The sequence below is a fragment of the Psammomys obesus genome, unplaced genomic scaffold (genome assembly GCF_907164565.1).
Source record: "Psammomys obesus unplaced genomic scaffold, mPsaObe1.curated_primary_1811, whole genome shotgun sequence".
Classification (NCBI taxonomy): Eukaryota; Metazoa; Chordata; class Mammalia; order Rodentia; family Muridae; genus Psammomys; species Psammomys obesus.
In genome coordinates, this window is record NW_026590062.1 from 6,824,871 (window position 1) to 6,847,171 (window position 22,301).

The 22,301-nt window shown below is 49.2% G+C and overlaps 1 protein-coding gene across 1 annotated transcript in view; it reads left to right on the forward strand.

Annotated features, from left to right (window-relative positions):
• The window catches only part of Ksr2 (kinase suppressor of ras 2), a 287,352-nt gene that overhangs the window by 234,305 nt on the left and 30,746 nt on the right, over window positions 1–22,301 (forward strand). The window contains exons 6-7 of the mRNA XM_055605953.1: window positions 8,749–8,818; window positions 11,860–11,943. Coding sequence (XP_055461928.1) covers window positions 8,749–8,818; window positions 11,860–11,943 — 154 coding nt within the window. The remainder of the gene's footprint in view (window positions 1–8,748; window positions 8,819–11,859; window positions 11,944–22,301) is intronic.

Here is a 22,301-nt window from a genome sequence, read left to right on the forward strand (position 1 = left end):
TATAGCACGGCGCCAGAATCCACGGTGCAGGGGACACGCAGCTGCGACAAAACACCCGATGTGAGCAGCTTCAGGAAGGAACGGTTTGCAGTGTCTGATGGCTTGAGGCTGCAGCCATCAAAGCGAAGGCACGCGGCAGGATCCTGAGGTGGCTGGTCACATGGCACCCACAGTCAGGAAGCAGAGAGAGAGGAACGATGGTGCTCAGATCACTTTCTCCCGTGTCCCTTTTTATTCAGTCTGGGATCACAGCCCGAGGTGTGGTGCGGCCTCACCCAGGGTAGGTCTTTTCTCCTCATTTAAACCTCCCCAGAAGCACCCACGTGGGTGTGTCCACAGATGGGCTTCCTCAATGATTCCAAACCCAGCCAGGTTGACAGTGAATCTTCTAGAATGATATTTTGTGTGTGTGTGTGTGTGTGTGTGTGCTTGCATGCACTTCTCTCCTTCTGCCTTGTGGGGATTAAACACAGGTTGTCCAGCCTTGTGGCAAGCACCCTTATCTGGTGAGCTGGCTCCCAATTTTCTTTGATTCTGACTCATTTTGTGTGCTGGGGGTTGGCATGTATGTAGCACTCAGGAGAAGTTGTGGGAGTCTGTTCTCTTCTTCCACCATGTGGATCTGAAGTCAGGTGGTCAGGCTTGGGGTAACAAAGGCCTTTATCCAGCAAGCCAGGCCATCAGCCTGTCAGTGACATTTAGTCCTCACACCCGTCTTTGCCAAGGCACTAGCCAGTGCTGTGTGGCCCCATGTGACGTTGTCAGGAGACTTCTGGGTTGATGTTTGGTGCTTGGGATGTGGTCTGTATTTGTCTCGGGAGAAAGTTAGGTCTTAGTCTATGAATAAACTCCAATCAGCTCCCAAAGCATCACAGAGCTGTGACCTTTGGAGACAGTACATAATTAAAATGCTTTTAGATCTGATATGTTATATTTGAATTGGATATTAATGATAATAGAGTTCTTACCTGCTGTGTGAAGGGTATGGGCAGCTTTAGTCAAGGCTTGCTGGGTACCTCAGATAGATCAGTGCGACTTCGGCTGGTGCCCGGCCTGTGGCCTCAAATGGAAGGTTTAAAGGTTTAAGTTTTATTAGTTGCAGATATCTTTGGGCTCAGAGAATTTTCTAGCCTATCTGAATGTGGCTAAGTTGTCACTCAATCCGTCTCATCCCTGAAATGAAAGGGACCGTTTGGAACTTCAATTTTGTTTACGTTTTTTTCCATATCGACTCTCTGGCTCAGACCTCGCCTTCTCCACTTAACATGCAACCATGGTATTAAATGGAATCCTGAATCCAAATTACATAACGTGGGTCCTGTCATACAGCAGGCACTCAATAAATGCTGACTGTTCATATTAATGTTCTGCGCTCAGGTCTTTATCTCCATGGTAATGGTGAAAGATTAGAAATGCCTCATCTCTGCAGGGCCTTTAGAGACTTCCACCGACTGCTTCTCATTCACGCCGACTCTAGGAAGGCTTGGTGCTTAAAATGACTGTCACATTTGCCTCAGAAGGGGACACAATGATAGATGGGGAACATGGCTTAGGGTTTATAGGAACTGGCTTCAGAAGTCTGCCCAGCAGTAGCTGGAGACTCTGAACAGGATGGCTGTGCTCCGTGGACACGGTTTCCCAGGGCTGTGCTTGTTCCTGAGGCAGAAGTGGGTCAACAGGAGCAGCACTGAAGCTCACAACCCAGCTCGTTTCTTTCTGCTTCCTGACTGACCACGAAGGAGGGCAGCTTTTTCCAGCCACATGCTCTGCCAGGAGAGACTGAGACCCTCGAAAACCAGAAGGCGGGATAGAAATCCTGCCTCCCTGAGTCTTCCTGTCAGATACAGGCCACCCTCACTTGGGACCTGCACAGTGATTGAAGCTCTGTCCCGAGCAGTCCAGCAGTTAAAGCTCTGTGCACATGACCTCATGCAGCTCTCCAGTCAGACCATCAAGCAGCTGTGATGGTCAGGGGCCGGCGAGGACTCACTGCAGCCACATCTTAGATCTGCCTCACATTGCTATCTGTAAATTGGAGATGGCGTTAGCACCTTTACTTTCATACCAAGGATTCTTTTTCTTTTTCCACGTGTGTTGAAGCTGATGTTGGAAATCAGCCTTGATCAGTCTTTTGCCTCACGGAGGCGGGGTCTCTCAGACCAACCCAGAGCTTACCCACATGGCTATTCTCTGGCTAGCTTGCTCTGGGTCTCTTCTGTTCTCACCTTAGAATTGGTTGGAATTGGGGGCTGGATCTCCTCCCCTTGGCCACCACCCGGGAGCTCATAAATTTCTAATGCCAGGCGCAGCCTACAGCTACACTAGAGTTTAAGCCCAAGTTCCCATTGCCTTAAAACTCCAAAGTCTGGACTGTTCTGTTTTTCCAGAAGGCTCTCTCTTGTTCAGTCACTTGCTTTCTATTTCCCCAGGAGATTCTGAAGCATAGAAAACTTGCCTACACTGTTCGTTATGTCTCTGATTCTCCAAGCCACGTTTAGCACAAGACGGGAGCTGTGTGGGGCTTTGTACCATTGCACTGACAGATCGCTACAAATCTAGTAGCTTAGAAACCACATCCAAGGGCTAACCGTATAGCTCAGAAGGTCTACAAAGGGTCTCACGGGAAAACTGAGGTGCAGATAACCTGACCCAGAGGAAGGGTGCATTTTATTTCAGTTGGCAGTTTCCAAAGAGCTTAAAGTGGGTTGGAATTCATCCCCTCTTCTGCTCATCTCAGATGGCGGTAGGAGGCGTTGATGGGTAAAGCCTCAGTGTGCCCACCAGGAAAATGGGCTGTTGCTTGTTGAGTCTTAGCTGTGCGATCTTCATCTGTCCTTGGACAAATGGGATGACTTCTCAGTGTCTTGCTGATGAGCGGAGGGGAGAGGATGGTGGCTGATAGGCTGCCAACATCTGTACACTGTCACACGTGGTGCCACGGCTGGTACCACACGTGGCTCCAGTGGGATAGTGGATGTGGTGTGTGAACTCAGTGAGGATGTGTGAGGACCTTGGATTACAATGGCACTGGGCATTCAGTGACCTTCACCAGAACGCTCTGATTATTTCCTTCCCCCAACTCTCCTCTCCCCTCTCCTGGCTTTCCCTCCCTCCTCCTCCCCTCTTCTTGTTTCTTTGTTATTAGGGAAGCACCCAGGGCTTCCCACTCAGCAAGCAACCCCCCACTGAATCAAATCCCCAGGCTCCCCCCTTTCACTTTCACTTATTGAGACTGGGTCTGCCTAAGTCACCAAGGCTGCTCTTGAACTCACTCCATAGCCCAGGCTGCCTGGGAGCTTGTGAGCCTTTGACCTCATCCTAGCAGTGGCTAGGATTTCGGGCCACCACAGCCAGCTTTCTATTTTCTCATTTCTGATTTTCTCCATATTTCTTTCCCTTTGCATTCTTCTCTTCCTCTGCTTTCTCATCCTTCAGTTTTGTCTGATATCTTTTCATACCTCTCACCCCCCCCCACACACACACCTGATTTCAGACCCTCCAGATCAGAGCTTGAAGCTTTATAGCAAACATACATCATGTGGGCCAGACAGCGGTAGCTGTCTGGAATCCCAGCACTTGGGAGGTAGAAGCAGTGGCATTATGAACTCAAGGCCAGCCTGGGCTACATAGCAAGTTTGAAGCCAGCCTGGTCTTCGCAGCAGAGACTGTCTCAAAAACCCGACCAAACCAAACCAAACAAAAAAAAAATTATGTAATGCAGACACTTCATTAACATCGCTCTTCTGTGAGGTGTTCTGTTTGACTCTCTGACTGCCAAGGTTATCTCAAAGGCGGGGGCTCCAGGTTTGTGTCCCTTGTTCCGTTGGGTTTCTTAAAGAGCTTCCACACCCTAACCTAGGGCTGAGGACATTCTTCCTCCCAACTTTCTCTTTCCTTTGCCGGGAGGGGGAATATCTCAGGCATCCATTATTCTTCCCCTGAGATGAAGGCAGCACTGAGCAAGACTGTCTTGTTATCAGAAAATTAGAGCGGGAAAGAGGCTTGCACCGGCCACGGAGACATCTTAATAGACGCTTTGGTTGTTAAGCAGAAGTTTCTAGATCAGTTTAATTGCCGTAAATGTTATTTGCCTTCCCTGTTATGATAAGGCCTCCATTCCGCAGGATCTTTTTTTTCCCCCCTCTCCTCTTCTCTTTCAACAGTTTCCCTTTGCTCTGAGGCTCGCATCGGCAAGTTTAATGAAACCCAAACAAAGGAAGCAGAGATAGGCTCTTGGAGTCCGAGTCTCACGCCCACAGACGAAGCCGAGCCCCGGAGTGACGGCTCCAGACTAATGAGGCTTCGCTGCTTAATGCAGTTGACAGGATGCAGCCCTCCAGCCTAGCCCGGGAAATGAAAGCCAGCCCCGGAGCTTAATTGCGTCTGCCCTGAGCAAAGGGGCCAGATGGGGACTAAGTACCACACAGAGCTAATGGGAGACGCTCATAGCCCAAGACGACTTGCTCTGTACCCCTCCTCGCCCCGCCCCGCCCCCATACCACCCCCAGCCTGGGTCATCTGAGCATGCGTTATTTTCTCAGGGGAGGCAGTTGCGGAAACTTCCAGATCAGGAGTCTCAGCTTGGTGCGGGTGATACTCTGGGTGCTTTAACTTCTTGACTGTATGCCTGACCTGTGTATTATGGGATGCTAAACAGCACCTCTGGCTTCACCCCACTAGCTGCCAATGGCAAACTCCTCTGCTCAATATGATACCCCAAGAATATCTTCAGAAATCTCCAGATATTCTATATAAGGGAGTGGAAGCTCCTATTTTATGGACATTGAGAACACTACCTAGGTGTGTGTGCGTGTGCGCGCGCACTTGCACACGTATGCAAGAGGGCTTCCGTGCCTCCCCCGTACTGAAATGATAGATAACGTTTTTTTCCTTTTATTTTTTATTTTTATTAATTACAGTTTATTCACTTTGTATCCCCCCTGTACCTCCCTCCTTCCTCCCCTCCCAACCCCACCCTCCCTCTTCCCCACCCATGCCCCTCCCCAAGTCCACTGAAAAGGGAGGTCCTCCTCCCTTTCCCTCTGATCCTAGTCTATCAGGTCTCATCAGTAGTGGCTGCATTGTCTTCTTCTGTGGCCTGGGAAGGCTGCTCCTCCCTCAGGGGGAGGTGATCAAAGAGCAGGCCAATCAGTTCATGTCAGGGACAGTCCCTGTCCCCATTACTATGGAGGCCACTTAGACACTGAATTGCCATAGGCTACCTCTGTGCAGGGGTTCCAGGTCATCTCCATGAGTGGTCCTTGGCTGGAGTATCAGTTTCAGAAAAGACCCCTGTGCCCAGACTTTTAAGATCTGTCGCTGTCCTTGTGGAGCTCCTGTCCTCTCCAGGTCTTTCTATCTCCCCCTTCTTTCTTAAGATTCCCTGCACTCTGCCCAAAGTTTGGCTATAAGTTTCAGCTTCTGTTTTGATACCCTGCAGGGTAGAGCCTTTCAGAGGCCCTCTGTGGCAGGCTCCTGTCCTGTTCCCTGTTTTCTCCCTCCTCCGATGTCCATCTTCTTTGCCTTTCTGAATGGGGATTGAACATCTTAGCCAAAATTCTCCTTCCTGATTAGCTTCCTTAGGTGTACATATTTTAGTATGTTTATCCTATATTGTATGTCTAGTATCCACTTATGAGTGAGTATATACCCTGTGTGTCTTTCTGCTTCTGGGATACCTCACTCAGGATGATCTTTTCCAGTTCCCACCATCTACCTGCAAATTTCATGATTTCCTTGTTTTTTATCGCTAAGTAATATTCCATTGTATAGATGTACCACAATTTCTGTATACATTTCTCAACTGAGGGACATCTGGGCTGTTTCCAGCTTCTGGCTATTACGAATAAAGCTGCTACAAACATGGTTGAGCAGATGTCCTTGTTGTATACTTGAGTGTCTTTTGGATATATGCCTAGCAGTGGTATAGCTGGATCTTGAAGAAGCGCTATTCCTAGTTGTCTGAGAAAGCACCAGATTGATCTCCAAAGTGGTTGTACAAGTTTACATTCCCACCAGCAGTGGAGGAGGGTTCCCCTTTCTCCAGCTCCTTTCCAGCATGTTGTCACTTGAGTTATTCATCTTAGCCATTCTGATGGGTGTAACATGAAATCTCAGAGTCGTTTTGATTTGCATCTCCCTGATGACTAAGGAAGTTGAACATTTCTTTAAGTGTTTCTCTGCCATTCGATATTCCTCTATTGAGAATTCTGTTTAGCTCTTACCCCATTTTTTTTTAATTGGATTACTTGATTTGTTGTTGTTTAACTTCTTGAGTTCTTTATATATACTGGATATTAGCCCTCTGTCAGATATAGGATTGGTGAAGATCCTTTCCCAGGCTGTAGGCTGTCATTTTGTTCCTTTGCTTTACAGAAGTTTTTCAGTTTCATGAGGTCCCATTTATTGACTGTTGATCTTAGAGCCTCTGCTGTTGGTGTCCTGTTGAGGAGGCTGTCTCCTGTGCCAATGAGTTCAAGGCTCTTCCCCACTTTTTCTTCTGACAGGTTTAGTGTGTCGTTTTTATATTGAGGTCTTTGATCCACTCGGGTTTTAGTTTTGTGCAGGGTGATAAGTATGGATCTATTTGCATTTTTCTACATGTAGACATCCAGTTAGACCAGCACCATTTGTTGAAGGTGCTTTTTTTTTCCGAAATGGAGAAATATTTTTAAAGAACATTGTTTTTCTGTTTCATCTCCCCCAGAAACAGAAGTAAGCCATAAGCTGGGCTTTGAACTGTAAACGTCCCGCAGGCTGTGGGTCTTATGGGTATATCACACTGCCTCTTTCTTCAGTTTTCTTTAGCATTTGGGGCTTGAAAAATCTTCAGCCCATGCAAAAAAGGGCCTCAGCTTCTCGAGGGCAGCGTAGAGGTTTCCGAAAACAGCTTTCAGATGGCTCTGACCATCACTAGATAGAAGGAGAATAGGCTGGGCTTACATGCTCCTGGATGTGTTCTGACATGCCCAGCTTCCCCAATGAGAGCACGCTCCATGACAATGGCTATGAACAATCAAGGGCTGCAGATGCAGCCCTGACACCCCCAGCAGGCTCCATCCATCTGGCCGAGAAGTGGGCACTGGCGCAGGGTTGGCCACTTGCCCCTCTCCCTGTCTGTCTAAGGCAGCTGCTGTTTTATATCTGCTGCCTGCAAGGTCTTTCAGGAGGCCAGTGAGGGGAGCAGTGAGGTGGGAGAGGGGCTTGTGATCAAGGTTTCAGAAGATGGAGAACTTGGTCATTTGTGACTATGTGGTTTGCTCAGATTTAGCCAAAAGCATGAAAAAAAAAGAAAAAGAGGAAGAGGGGTGGATAGGAAAACAAAACAACAACAACAAAAACCAGTGCCAGGCACCCAGTCTGTAGTTTGTGTGCTTTGTTGTTTCTTTCTCATTCTTGTTTGTCCGTCCATCCATCCATCCATCCATCCATCCATCCATCCATCCATCCATCCACTCATCTACCCACCCAACATCATCCATTCATACACCTAGCTGCCCACCTATCCGTCTAGTCTCCATCTCACATGCTCCTTCCTCCACCTACCTACGTATCTACCCACCCATTACCTCCTTCTTCATTGCGTTCATCGAGGCGTCCGCACTCCCGAGCTTGCTCTAGCATGAGTTTAGGCCACACCCAGCCTGACGTTCTGAAAGCCGCTGTCTGCAGTATACAAAGGGTTCTCCATATAGAGTTTCTGCTTTTGCTTGTGCGTTTGTTATATGCAGCTCAGGCTGGCCTCATGCACACCATCCTCCTCCTGCCTCGACCCCTAGCCCTGCCGCCAAGTGCTGGGATTACAAACACCTATCACCATGCTGGGCTTTTGAAGTAAATATTTGAACAACAACAACAAAAGTATATGACATAAAATGATAAGTAAGTCCTTATCCTAATGATAAGTAAGTAAGTGAGGGAAGTGTTGCAGAGCAGGGACTCCAGGGAGGAATCAACTGCCTTACAACTTTGTGTACCAGGATGCAGGCTTGGGGACCCCCCTACTGCGGTTCCCAGCTACTGTGCAGAGTGGGGGTGTATGGCCTCAGGCAAGTGACTCCCCTTCTCCAAGCCTTAGCTTCTCCATGTGTTCAGCTGAGGGTGCTGGCATGGGAGTCCCTCAGCCCACACGTTGCACTTGCTAAGAACTGTTAAACCGAGGTCATGCTCAGCTGTATTTTTTTTCCACAGTGCCCACCCATCTCTTCTATTTTTAGATTTCAAAAACATAACTTTTAACCAATTAACTCATCGATGGATTGATTGATTGCGTATGTGTGTGGTCACATGTGTGGAGGTCAGAGGCCAACTTGCAAGAGTCATTTCGCTCCTTCCCACCGTGTGGGACCCGGGCATCAAAGGTCCTCAGGCTTGGCATGGCACCTTTGTCCATCCACTGAGCCATCCCATCGTTTCACACATCCAGCTTCTTCCTCCTTTCTTCTTTTCTTTTGTTACTATTTCTCCCGGAATGATGGAATGATGCTGAGCTTAGGCTCCTCCTGCTTCCTCCTGGGCACTGGCACGACTTGGTGTACTTCCCATACCCTGCCTCGACTGACATCTGCCGCCTGCCCTGCCTGGGGGACCTCCTGTGAGTGGAGCCCGTGACCTAAACTGAGGCTCCACCTGGCACCACTCTGCAGGCTGAAGCAACCAGGAACCAGTCGATGGCGCTCCTTTGTATCTCCAGGGCCCAGGCAGAGCAGGCTCAGCCTTTGACCTTCCCGTCTCTCCTTGTCCCCGCAGACACTCTCTCTGTGCCGCGATGGTCACCGCAGATCCCACGCAGAGACCTTGGCAACTCCATCAAGCACAGGTAGGTAGGAGGCTGTGCCTGTGGGAGTGTGTGTGTGGAGAGGAAGGCTGGTGCCTGTGGGTGCCGGGACCGTGTCCACCCCCAGCTCCCACACCACCGTGCCCTTCTGTCTTTTGCTGGGCCAGGGTGTCTACATCACAGCCTTGCCCTTATCAAATCCACACTGGGCAGTCAGAAGCAGAAGCTTCGTAGTTAGGCTGACCCGGGTTCTAGTCCCTCCTGGTAAAGCTTTGCAGCCTCGAGAAATGACTTAACCTCTCTAGGCTCCATTTTTACTTAACTGCCATTTTTTTTAATTGTTAAAAAGCACACAACATACAATGAGAGAAATCAAAGGAAGACTCTGGGATATCATAATCAAAACCTTTAAAGAAATAACATTAAACTGACAAGCCATGAAACAAGTCTTGCAGGCTACAGAGCGTGTGACCTCAAGCCATAGTTAGAGAAGAAACTTTCTTTTTATCGGGACTTAAGCCAAATTCTGTAAGTCCATACATCCTGCTTATAAATGAGATGATGCATTAAGGGCCATGCACACACCTCACTGATCATAAAGAACTTCAGGCTCTACCCTGGGGCTGTCTACTCAGGAAACTCAAGAGAGCCAGCTAAGCTTATTGCTAGAGGTTAGCCCAGAGCAGCAGGCCAAGAGGCCAATAGCAGGCCCTTCCTAGCGTCCTCCACGGCTGGAAGTTGTTTCCAACAATTTCTTGACTCTCCCAAATTCTGCTTTTACAGGCTGCCCTAGGCTCCTCATAGCCTCAGGGGAGAGTAGGGCAAGTCAGGCCAGAATGGTGACGCTCACTGACATGAGGAAACTGAGGCAGATAAGGAAGGGACTGAAAGCTATTGATGCTCACTCAGCCCGTGTGGTCTGAGATCCCTGGTGAGTATCTGTGCTCAGACCAGCTGGACTTGTTGTTTGCTCCTTCATGGAGCCTTCTCTGCACCATGCAGAAAGCTAGTGTCAGCACTGTGGGACACACGTGCCCCTGGGGAGCTGGCCATTTAGCAGAGGGTCTGCTGACACACGGTGACAGTCCCCAGAGGTATGTCAGAGGCCTAAGGGGAGAAACACCAGGTAACAATACAGACGCTCTGCCTCAGCCTGGGGCAAGGCTGGACTGGGCCCTCCTCAGTGACAGCTCATCAACAGCTCCAAAAGAAAAACGTCAAAACTCGAAACAGGAAGACCTTGGTGTAGCCGTGAGAAACAGTGACAGGCATGACAGTGACCAGGCTGAGCCATGACCAGAGGCTGGGCTGAGGAGCGAAGGGGAGGCGCGATGAGGGCTCTGTGAAACGTTTGTTGGATCAGCTCCATCCCTGAGCTGGCTGCAATCCCTCCATCAGCCCACTCCTGGGTTAGCCATGTGGTCCATTTCCCCATCTCTACTAGCCACCTCTCTGGCCCAGCTACCCCTGGAGTTTGGTCTCACTTGTGGCCCAGTCACACCGTTGGTTGGCTTCCGCCCCTGGGCTTTGTCACCGTTGCACTGTGGAATCCTGTGCTGCCCCAGCTTCAGATACTGGTGTCTGGGAGAGTGAAGCAGACTGATTAACAATCCTGGTCCCAGGAGCTACCTTCCTGATGAGGCGAGGTCCTCCTGATGCCTGTTAACTCTTCAGTCTTGCCCTGCAAACCCTCCCCCCCACCCCCGGCTAGATGTCAGGAAGGACAGAGTCCCAGCCTGGTAAAACAGTGACATTAACATCCCATTCCTGTGTGTTGTTGTTGGGTGTAGTAGCGCACACTAGCAGTCCCAGTACACAGAAGGCTGCGGCAGAGGGTCAGGAGTTCAAGGATAGCCTGGGCTTCATAAAAGCCAGTCTCATAAAACACACCAGCACCACCAGCAGCAGCAGATCTCACTCTCAGTCACTAGAATTATCACAGCAAGAGCCAGGCAACAGAGATCACCCACCCAGGGGGCAGGACAAGCTGGAGAGGAGAGAAAGCAGGCTGCTGTCGGGCCTTCACACCTGCCCGTCCCCATTCCTGTGCTGCTGCCCGAAGGGTCTCTTGCCATCCCCTCCCCTGAGACACCCCAGCTTGCAGAATAGACCCGCTAAGCCCCTCTAAGACCCAAAGGGGCTTAGCTAAGCCAAAGTCCAAAGCTGGAGAGGGAATATTGGCAAGCCCGCACTTCCGCTGTGAATATGGCCGTTTGCTTAGCTGTGGTAGCTCCAGGCTGCCGCTTGCTCGCTCACTTGCTCGCTGGCTCCCTGGCTAGCTCGCTCACTGTGTTCGAGGGACTGACCCAAATCCTGCAAGACGATGGGACAGCAGAGGGAGGCAGCCTCCCTCTGTCAAAGTTCCATGTCTCTGAGTTATATAACCGTGATGACTGCGTCCAGGTTTTCCCGCTGACACAGAGGAGGCAGTGGAGATTAGATACAACCATGGCCGGCGGTGGCACAAATTGAAAATTAAAATTAACTGTGACCTGGGAACCTTCGATGCTTTCGCCTGGCCCAGCCCCACCTCTGTTTCCTATCTCAAGGCAGAAGGCACACCAAAGCACGGGGGAGGGGGTGAACTGCAAGTTAATCTGATGACTTCCAGCCCACACTGGTGACCGTGATGTATGGGGACTTCCACACTGCCTTTGCAGCAGGTGGCAGCGACTGGCAGAAGATGAGCCGATGGTCTGAAAAGGCAGGGGGCAACTCTCCCCTGCTGCTGAATTTGGTGGTCAATTACCCTCTTATAGAACTGAACTTCCCCGGCAATAGGGCACCTGCAGTGTTTGTCGAGTGAATAAATGACCACAATGAACACTCAAGGCAATGACTGTCACAGCCAGTTCGTTGAGCATTGCCTATGTGCCAGATGCTACGGCACGTTCAACATGCTGTCATGATTGCCCCCACGTTAGAGGCAAGGAAACTGAGGCTTCATGGTTTAAGCAACTTGATTAAGCAGGGCTGGACTTACAGGCAGGGCTTATAGGTTTCCTGTTCTAGGGGTACATCCTGCTGGAGACGGGCCTGCGGCCATAGCCTCACCTTGGACGTTTCCTGTTTTTTTCTCACAGGTTTTCCACCAAGTACTGGATGTCTCAGACGTGCACCGTCTGCGGGAAAGGGATGCTTTTTGGCCTCAAGTGTAAAAACTGCAAGTGAGTGATTTCCCTTGAGGGGACTTTTTACCATGCAGATGTCAGCCAGCGTTGCGATGGACGTTGGCACGCTCCGGGGAGTATCAGTTCTTCACTCTGGGGAGAGACATTTCCTTTGTATTTCAGAAGGGTCCCAGGTGAAGCTGTGTGTTCGGGTGGGGTGTCGAGGAGAACAGTTCTGAGAAAAGCCAGAGCTGAGAGGAGAGGGTAGGAAGGCTCCTCCCGTGCCCTGGGGCTGGCAGGCTGTCCAGAGCCCAGGGCCTTTATTATGGTTTTGAAAATGAAGGGTTTCCCACAGTCCCATGTGACTGGACACTTGGTTCTCAGCTAATGTTTTGGGAAGTTGATGATCCTTTGGGACATGGGCTATAGGAATAAGAGCTATTTGTCCTAGGCCAGCTCCCTTTCTGCCCCGAACCTCTCTGCTCCCTCAGTGCCGCTGCAACAGGCCCTTACCGTCTCACCACCAGGCTTTCCTACCATGGTGGACAGTGTCCCCTGAGCTTTCCTTGCTCCAGGTGTCCCATCACAACAAAAGTAACTAAGTCGGTAGTGAAGATCAGTTTTTAGCAAACTTTTCTTCTAGTTGGCCTGTAATAAACACTTTAAGCTTCATGGGCCTCCAGAGCCTCAGTGTGTCCCTTGCAGCTGCTGAAAAATGGACTCCTGTGTCTTGAAAGCAGCCACAGACAATTCAGAAATGACAGTGGGCTTGGTCCAATACAACTGTTTTTGTTTTTGTTTTTGTTTTTAATTTATGAAGACAGTTGACAGCATGACTCCAGCCCGGATCTCTTTGACAGTTTGCAGTGTTCTTTCTATTCTCTTCTCTCTCACTGTGTGCCATCTCCTAATGTGTATTATGATTTCCCTGTTTTATAAATGTAAAAATTGCATCTCAGCTTAGAAATATCCTGGCTCAGAAGGAGGAGGGAGGACTTGAACTCAAGCCCCTTAACGCCTGCTACTTTTCTTTCTATGGCTCTATGTTAGATGATGATTCTGGTTGGGAGGACCACCCAGACCTCCACTCCTTCCCTATGCCCATTCTCCCTGTGTCTGACAGAATGTCAGGGAGATGGTAAGAGAAAACACTGACACCAGCTATGGCATCGGGGGACATATTAAACCAGGTTCAGGGTTTAAATCCTATCCTTGTCACTTAGTAGTTGTGTGACCATGGGCAAGTCACCTCACATTTCTGTCCCTCATATGTCCCTCTGTATATATCTGTACATATGTGTTAGCTACCTACCCATTCACAGAAGGTCCAAAATTCACAAAGCAATTTGACTGTATGAAAAAGGCAGAGGTAGATGTGTCTTTTTTATAGGAGATACTTGGTAAGAGTCAGTGTCTCTCTCTCTCTTTCTCTCTCATTCTTACTCTCACTCTCTCTCCTTCCCTCTTCCTCTCTTTTTTGGGCCTGTTCAGGTATCTTGCAAAATGCCTGTCTGGTGGCTTCACCTGAGTAAGTCAGCCAAAATGAGCTCCCTGCTAGCCTGGCCAGTGAGGAGGATTAATTATTTCCGGCCCCTGGGGAGCCTTTAGCTCCATGGTCTAAGGTCTGTTGGGACAGTAATTGCTCCATATTAGCATTCTGAGCTGCTGTCCTCTGTGGTTCCAGGTTCTCAGGTGGCCCCTCAGCTCTCTGACTCTGAGATGGATGGGGCAGGTGCTTAGGTCCGTCTGAGAGGCTTGCTGATCTCCCCAGTACACCTGCTGCCTTGGAGACCCATCATGACTGTATCAACTCATGCTGTGTTTTGTGGGGGAAATGGCTTTCACATCCTCACACCTGCTGCGTGGAGGCTTTGAAGTCAAGTAATTAGGTGACAGGGACACAGCCAGGAGTCAGTGAGGCTGAACACTTCTCAAGTCTTTTCAATTTTCAGCACTAGAGGTGGGACCCAGAGGCAGCTTTCCTCCCTGCTTTCTGTTCTAGGGGTAATGAGCAAAGCCTGAGATTCTGCCAAGGGTCGGGAGAGGAGGCTGGGGACAGGAGAGCGGGCCAGTCATGCAGAGATGCTAGGCTTGAACTCTTAAGAGGCCTGTGATCTTGGCCTTTTTTTCCTCTGAAGAGTGGACATGATATTGGCGCCCACCGCAGGGCTACTGGGAGGAGTCATTGAAATGCCCTTGCGTCATACCGTTATCCAGGAACATTTTCCCCACCACCCCTCACTCCATCTTGTGGGAAATAGCTCCTGACACATGGAGGGGTGGGGTCAGAATTGAGACCAACTCTGATTGGATGGTACCTGTGATTTCACTAATGTGCTCAGCCCTTCAACAGTAACAGTTGCTGCTGCAGCTATATGGTATCCTGGCATGTTTCTGTCCCGACCATATACCTCTGTCAGCTGCAACAGAAACAAAAGCCAGCTTCTGGATATACTTATACACATATCCTGAGGCTGTCAGTTGAAACCCACACTCATCCAAGGGAGAAAGTCTCCCAGGGAGCATCAGTTAAGATGAGAGGGTGAGCATTTGTTTGCATGTGTTTTCAAGGATTGAAAAAAAAAATGTGGACACATTGAATGGGCTCGTAGGAGGGTTGGGTGCAGGATGGAACAGGGAATATGCAGGCTTCATGGTCAGGGAACAGAGAACACTCAGCAGAGAAGTGAGTCCAAGTGGAACCGAAGGACAGAAATGAACAGAGGCGGTGACATTTTAGAGAGGTGGCCCTGAAAACAAGGAGGTTGGAGGTCACTTCTCAAAAAAAGTAGACAAGACCGTTTCATTAGTTATTCAACTACTATTTGCTAGCTGGGTTCTTGATATTGCAGGTTAAGAAGCCATTATCTGTAGTGTAGGGACCGAAGTGTTTATAGATTTGACATGTATTCTGACTTTGGCATATTAATGCAAACCTTTGCATATATGAGATGCCTTGGAGATGAAAGCCAAGTCTAAACCCCAAACCCAAACCTCATTTGGGTAGTGGTTTTGGTGAGCTGAGGTTCAGCATGGGATGCTCCACCTATAGTTCAGTGGGTGATTAGAAAGTTTCAAATTGGAGGCCATTTTAGATATCAGATTTTTTGGGTTAAGGGTGTTTAATTTTAAAACATTAATATGATGTACCAAAGGGTTTTTACAGGCACTAGAAGCAATGGCAGGGGATCAAATGGACAAAGTCCCTGAACTGGTAGATTTTGTATGCTTGGTGGGTGGGAGATAGGTAGATGGTGAATGAAGTGAATTTGGCTAAAAACACTGGATGGTGCTGGATACTATAAAGAACACAGCAGACGTGGCACCATGCATGGAGACTTCCATCCTAGTGCTCAGGAGGCAGAGGCGGGAGGGTCTGGAGCAGCCTGAGCTACATAGGGAGACACTGTTGAAAGATACAAAGAAGGAGGGAGAGAGGAAGGGAGGGAAGGGAGAAATAAAGGAGGAAAAAGAGAAAAGGAAGGGAAGGAGAGAGGAAGGGAGGGAGGGAGGAGGGGTGGGGAGGGAAATAGGAAGGGCCATGGTAAGAGGCTACAGGCTTAATTCAAGGTGTCTGAGAAGTTCAAGCTCTCCTCTCATCTGGGTCTTGTCTATCATCATCTTCCCAGAAATTCATATATGTATGTGGGGCACATGGAAAGGAGTTACGATCAGAAGCCTAGCCTGCAAGGCAGGCGTGCCTATGACTCCTGATGCCACCACAGCTGGCCATGTGATCACGTCTGTGTCTCCATTTCTCTTTCTCTCTAAAATGGTTTAATAACAGTGACCTCAACAGACAGTTACTGTTGATTGTCAACCTGGACAATCTGGACTCTCTAGGAAACATACCCCCAGAGTGTCTGTGAGGGACTTTCTAGGTTCGATCAGTTGAGGTGGACAGACCCAGCTGAAGTGTTGCATGCACCGTCCCTTGGTCTGGGGCCCTGGATGGAATAAAAAGGAGGAAGTGAGCTGAGCATCAGCATTCATCTCTTTCTGCTTCCTGACTGTGGATGCCTCATGGCAGCTGCCTCATGCTCTTGCCTCCGTGCCTTCCCACCATGATGGACTGACTGTACCCCTTGGAACTGTGAGCCAAAGCAAACCCTTCCTCCCTTAAGTTTGCCCTTGTCGCCGGGTATTTTGTCACAGCAAGGAGAGAAGTCACTACTAAAACTGTTACAAAGAAAAAGACAAGGTAATTGCCCGCTAGAGTGCTCGCTCCTCCTTCACTTGGCCCATTATGAGTGCTAATTAGTGAAAGCTCACACCATTCCTGGCTTGACAAATTAACATTGGGATATCCCTCCACCCAGGAAGCAGAAACGTCTCCTTCGTGCCTAGCCCTCTCCCCCTCCACAACTCTCCTCTTAAGTGCCCACTTCCTGCGGAATTATCATCAGCTGTCTTGTTGGGAGGCTGAATAGAGAGATTAATGAGCTAATAGGAAATTAAGGCTCAGAGAAGCAATTTCCAGTTATCTAAATGGAGGCGTTTTCATCTAATCGGTTCACAAGTGTGGAAGGGAGCCGCTCGCAGAGTGGCCGGATGTCAGCACTGTCCCCGCATCATCTCACCAGTGTGCACTCAGCAGCCAGGGGGATGCTGTCGGGCTTTCCAGCTCTTGGTTCAGTATTTTCTGTGTCCCAGACTCCCCACAGCTCCTTCCATGGGAAGCTAAAGCCCTGAGGTCTCATTTATTGGAAATCCCTCAATGGCCTCTCCTTCCTTTTTTAATACAAAGCTTTTTATTGATTTTTTGTAAATTTCACATCATGCACCCTAATCCCACTTATGGTCCTGCCCTTTTGCCCTATACCCTTTTGGCCTTCTCCCCCGCCCCACCAAGAGAAAACAAAAGGGAAAAGAAAACAACAATAAAAACGACAACTGAACATCTTGTCATGGAAGCTGCAGTGTTTTTACAGTGTGTCTCACAGTACCCTCTTTTGTCCACATATCTTTACTTGTAAATGTTCGTTGCAATGAGTGATTGGTTTGGTTTGAGGCCTCTGTCTTTTGATGCACTATCCATACTGGATCCCGTGAGGATGCCCCTCAGATATCCTGTTGTTGCCCTGTAGGACCCTTCATGCACTCCAGCAGTTCATCGATGGAGTAGATGTTGGGGTGGGCCAACGAAAGCCCTAGATCTGGGCGTGGGTGGTAGCTGAGTTGCTCAGCCCATGAGCTGTCCCACACCCACACCACCGGGGCCAGGTCTCCAGCACTGCCCCAGAGAGTTCACCCAATGCCATACCCGGCAAGGGGCAGGGCCAGCTCTCCTGCTCTCATGACCTCTGGCTGGCTCACCTGCACCCATACCACCAGGGTCAGGTCTACTTTGCTGCCCAGGTGAGGTACAGTGTGCTTTCCCGAGTATTTTGGCTGCTGAGGGGGCATGGCCAGTTCTTCCACATTCATACTCTCAAGGTGGCTCTTTTTTGTTTGTTTGTTTTGTTTTTGTTTTTAAAGCTACAGGGTAGCCTTTTTTGTTTGTTTTGTTTTTGTTTTTAAAGCTACTGGGTAGCCTAGGACAGCCTAGAACTCAGCTATATAGCCCAGGCTGGCCTCAAACTATGACCATTCCCCTGCCTCAGACTCCCCAGTACTAAGATTATAGATGTATATCACCATATTTGGCTTCATCCAGTTTCTTGCAGGCAAATAGTAATGTACACAAGAGTATGGCTTTTGAATGGTTTTTGCAGTAGAAAAAGAGGATTGAAGCTGAGATGCATTTTTTCTATCAGTCCGTGATACAGATAGGAATGTCTGGGGTTGGAAAGATGACACAGTGGTGAAGAGTGCCTGCTGCTCTTTCAGAGGACTTAAGATCAAGTCTCAACATCTGCACCAGGCTGCTTACAACTACCTATAACTCCAGGAGATCTAGCTCCTTCTTGTGGCCTCCAAGGGATCTGCACCCACGCGCGCACACACACACCCACCACCACCACCACCACCACCACCACCACCACCACACAAAAGTAATTTTTATAAAGGGGGAGACATTATCCCAAACCAGTAAAGACATTAAAACTAATGTCTTATTTCAGCTGCCTCAACCTCAATTCCACACCAGGCTTTAACTTGCGTCAGGCCACCCCTCAGCTGTGCGTTGATTCTGTGTGACCCCCACCCCTAGGTGTGATAACAGAAAAAGTCTGTGCGTGGTGCCGGATAGAGGCATTATTAACACTAGTTTAGAGAAACATGTTTATGTTATAAATCACCTGCTCCCAACCAAAGGGCTTGCTTGCATCCTGCACTACCCAATTTCACTGTGTCACCTGCCAATCACTTGCCCAGCACAACCATGGACCCAGTACCAAACCTTCTCCCTCTGGTAATAATGTTACCACCTTCAGGGTCTAGGATGACTTATGGGAGTTTTCAACCCCGTAACTGCAGAATGATTATAGCTGCTGTTGCCTTGCTTAGCCTGGGATATTCTCTATCTTAGCCAAAGTTCCAAAAGCTTAAACAAACTCCCTGGTCAGCCCTGAGTTAAACATCGCCACAGAGGCAGGTTGGTGCTAGCCAAAGCTTTGACGTGTTCCAGTCGAGGCCATTGCCAGCCTCCGTAGGCTGAACCCCCTGATGAGTTATCTGTAAGGGGGGCAGGAGCATCATGGGACATCTGCCATGGCCAAGGCAAGTGTTCTGCCTTTCCAAAGATCTTTGGATGTCCACCCTCTCCGAGTCCCCTGCCTGCCCGTGGCTGCACAGGCCGACTCTGCATTCTTTCCACATCGGCACTCACTCATTTGCACTTAGATGGGGCTCCTGGCCCTTTTCCAGTTTTGTTGCATTACAGGATCTGCTCACTGCATTTTCAATTTCCTCCTTGCCCCGTGCAGTCTCCTTACCTGTGTGCGCTCTTGAATCAACATACAACATCTTGTTTGAAAAGTTCTTGGTTTATGAAATGGCTGTAGCCACAGGTGATAGGGAAATGAAAAGTGAGGGTAATAAGGTTGGTGCAGGAGCTAATTGCTCCTCCCTTACCAAACGGGGGGCCCACGGGTGCAGCTGCCGCAGCTGCCGTGGAGTTCCTGGAGGCCCGGGAGGCTGCCCACCAGGCAGGATGTTGGCAGGATATAATTATGAGCATGCGTTTTGGAGATCACCCGCTTGAAGCCCGAGCTCGCTTCTCCACGAATAGAAACACTTCACTTCTTGCAAAAACCATCCTGGGAATTAATTGTCTCTTATGTGCAATAGTGTTTATTATCATAGGAAAAAAGTCAAATTACATTACAGTTATAGGTAAGAAAGAGATTTACATAATTTTTATAGAAACTGAGATGGGAATTGGATGAGGCCAGGGTAATAATTATGGTAATGATAATGATGATGGTTGTGATGGTGATGGTGGTGATGGTGAGGATGATGATGGTATTAGGCACTGAAGCTTCATTACCTTGCAGGCATTTTGGTAAACACTTTAGAAGTGTGCTTCCATTTCATCCATGTTACAAACTCGGAAGGCAGGTGGCGACCACTCCCACCCCCATGTTACAGATGAGGAGACAGGGGTCTTAAAAGTTTCTCATGGTGGACGTGTCTGTCACTCAAACACGGATGCCATTAATTCAATTCCTTGGACACTTAATCATTTTGTGGGGGCCAAGGGCTTGCCACAGTAATTGCTGCTCTGCTTCCCTTGGTCTCTGCTGAGCAGAGTGTGAGAACCTGGACTCAGCCATAACCCTGGACCAAATCTTTCCCCTCTGTCTCTCTGGCCTGCCATAGTCTTCCCTCATGCCATCCTTCCTGGAAGCTGAAGATGCCCGAAGAGCCTTTGGACTGTGATGGGCACCACTGGTACCTGGGAGCCAGACTATGTCTTTCTCGTCTTTCTCGTCTTTCTGGGAACAAGCTTGACAGTTTCAGGGTCAGAAGTTAAGCTGAGGTGAGGCCAAGATGCCGAAGTACTGAGAATATGAATAGGGAGGGGGGGTGGGCCGTCCAAAGCCTCACAGGAAGCCTGAATTGGATCCTGTAGGTATAGGGGAGCCCTTGGAGGGTTTAGAGCACTGTGGTACACTCAGACATCTGGGAAGCCTCAGCCCAGGGAACCTGCTGATATCAAGTGGAAGTTGATCGAAGAAGTATCTACACTCAGAATAGCTGAACTCCACCCCAGAAGCATCCAGAAAGAAATGTTTCCTTCCTACCATCCCCCAACTGGCATCTTTTTCAAGAAAGCCACTTGGAAAGGTGATTTAATACACAAAAAAGGGAAAGATGAGCAGCTTAGTTTAACCTCATTTGGGTGTGGGTAGACTTGCAAACACAGGAGGAGTATCTCCAAGGCTGGGCTCTTCCACCTTGCCCTGAGGCTCAGAGGAAGGAACCAGGGCTAGCTCACAGAGGAACGGCTGGCAGAGTTGACAGGATTAGCCACACGCTGAGATGACAGCCCCGGAAAGGAGGGCAGGTGGGACCCCACCTGAGCTCTGCCCCAGGTGCCCACTGTGCCCCACTTACAGAGCATTGTCTGCCCAGCTGCAAGTAGACGTCATTCCCCCAACCAGATCACCCCCGTGCCAGTCTGTGGAAGAGATCAAGCAATTGTGCTGCTTGTGCTGATCAAGCAATTGATCTATCAATGGATGGATCGATCAGCTGACCGCTTGCTGCAAAGTGGGCTTCTGGGCTCCCCAGGAGTACCTGTTGGGAGCGAGGTCTTTCCTCAGCACCCAAGATAAGTAGAGAATTGTCACCTGAGAGAATTCCCAGGTAGTATCTGGAGCCTCCAATTCTTTAGAGTGCTCCCTTCCAACAGAAAATAGGACCAGGAGAGTATTATGAACAAACCTGGGTTCAACTCCCAGCTCCCATCACTTCCTGACTGTGCTAACGTGGTCAAGTCGCTGGCCCAGTTTGAACCTCAGTGTCTTCCACTGTGAGGTGAGGAGAGTCAAACCTTCTGCCTCACAAGGTCTCAGAATTAAGGATGGGAGTAAGGTGCCGAGGACAGATACTTGACGCAGAATAGGTCTTCAAGAAGGGGCAGCCACTCTCCTGTTCACTATGGAAGCAAGCATTGCTTCTCCCATTGCTGGGAGACTTTTGCTGGCTGGAGAGATGGGCTGGCCTGGGTACCAAGAATCCTAATGTGAACCTGAGAGTGGGAGGGACATGGGTTTTCCTTGGATAGGAGATGATCCAGAGCTCCCTCTATGCATGCCGGTAATGAACCCCAATCGTTCAATGCAGCTGGCAATGGCTGAATGGCTGTCTTCCCTCTATGCCCAACTCGACGGGTCACCTTACTGCCAGGACCAAACTTGCCTCTTAAATGGGACACTTACCCTGGGTTTGTCCTTGGCTTAGAAATGGCATCCTAAACACAACATGATATTTAATGAGGTTCTGAGTATCACCTCCACTTGTGTGTCTCCAGCCCTCAGTACTTGATGAACTTGGTCTTGAGGGTTCCCTTTTACTAGGAGGAGAAGGAAAAGTGGGAGGATCCAGCTGACTCCCCAGAAGCTGAGAAGAAGGTGGACTCCGGACTCAGATGCAGGGCAGGAGGTGCCTTGTGTTTTGGCATGACAAGCGAGAGAAGTCCCCAGATACCAGAGAAAGGTCTTAGGTGCAGAGAAGTGGGTCAGGGGCTGAGGAGATGGCTCAGGCAGTAAAATGCTGCCCACAAATAACAGGACTTGGATTGAGCCCCAAAACACATGCAAAAAAAAAAAAAAAGAGCAGGTGTTGTGGTCCACACATGATCCCAGCATTGGGGAGGTGGAGACAAGAGGATCCCTGGGGCTTGCTAGGCAGGCAGCTTAGATCACTTAGTAAGCTGCAGGTCACATCTCACAGATAAGTTGGATGGCTCCTGACAATTGGTACCCCAGGCTGACCTCTCACCTTCAAGTATACATCCATGAATGTGACCATGTACCAGCTTACACTTACCGGAACATACACATGAACACACACACACATGCACCCACATACACACATATGTGAACACACACACAGAGGGAGAGGGAGGAACGGAGAGGGAGGGAGGCAGAGAGACTTATTTGCCTTAACTATGTGACCAAAGGGACATGAAATGACACAATGCCTGAGCAGGGTCACACAGGCTCCAGGAAGACAGTGCATCTCTGCAAGCATAGTCTGGGTGTGCACAGAGTGCCATTCTGCCCTGCGAGAGCTTGACATCTCGGAGAGGAATTATGTAAAACTTTCTTTGAAGATGGCTAACTTTTTTGTAATTCCACGGCTTAAAGGGATAAACCTCAGTTATGAGGAAAAGTTACTTGTGTGGAACATTCAGTTCCCCCAAAGGAGTTGCTCGCTACATGAGACATTATCTTCATTGGAAGACCAAGTCTGAGTCAGCCTGATCATGTGACCCTCACCACCTGGGCAGCCAAGGTAGGCAAATG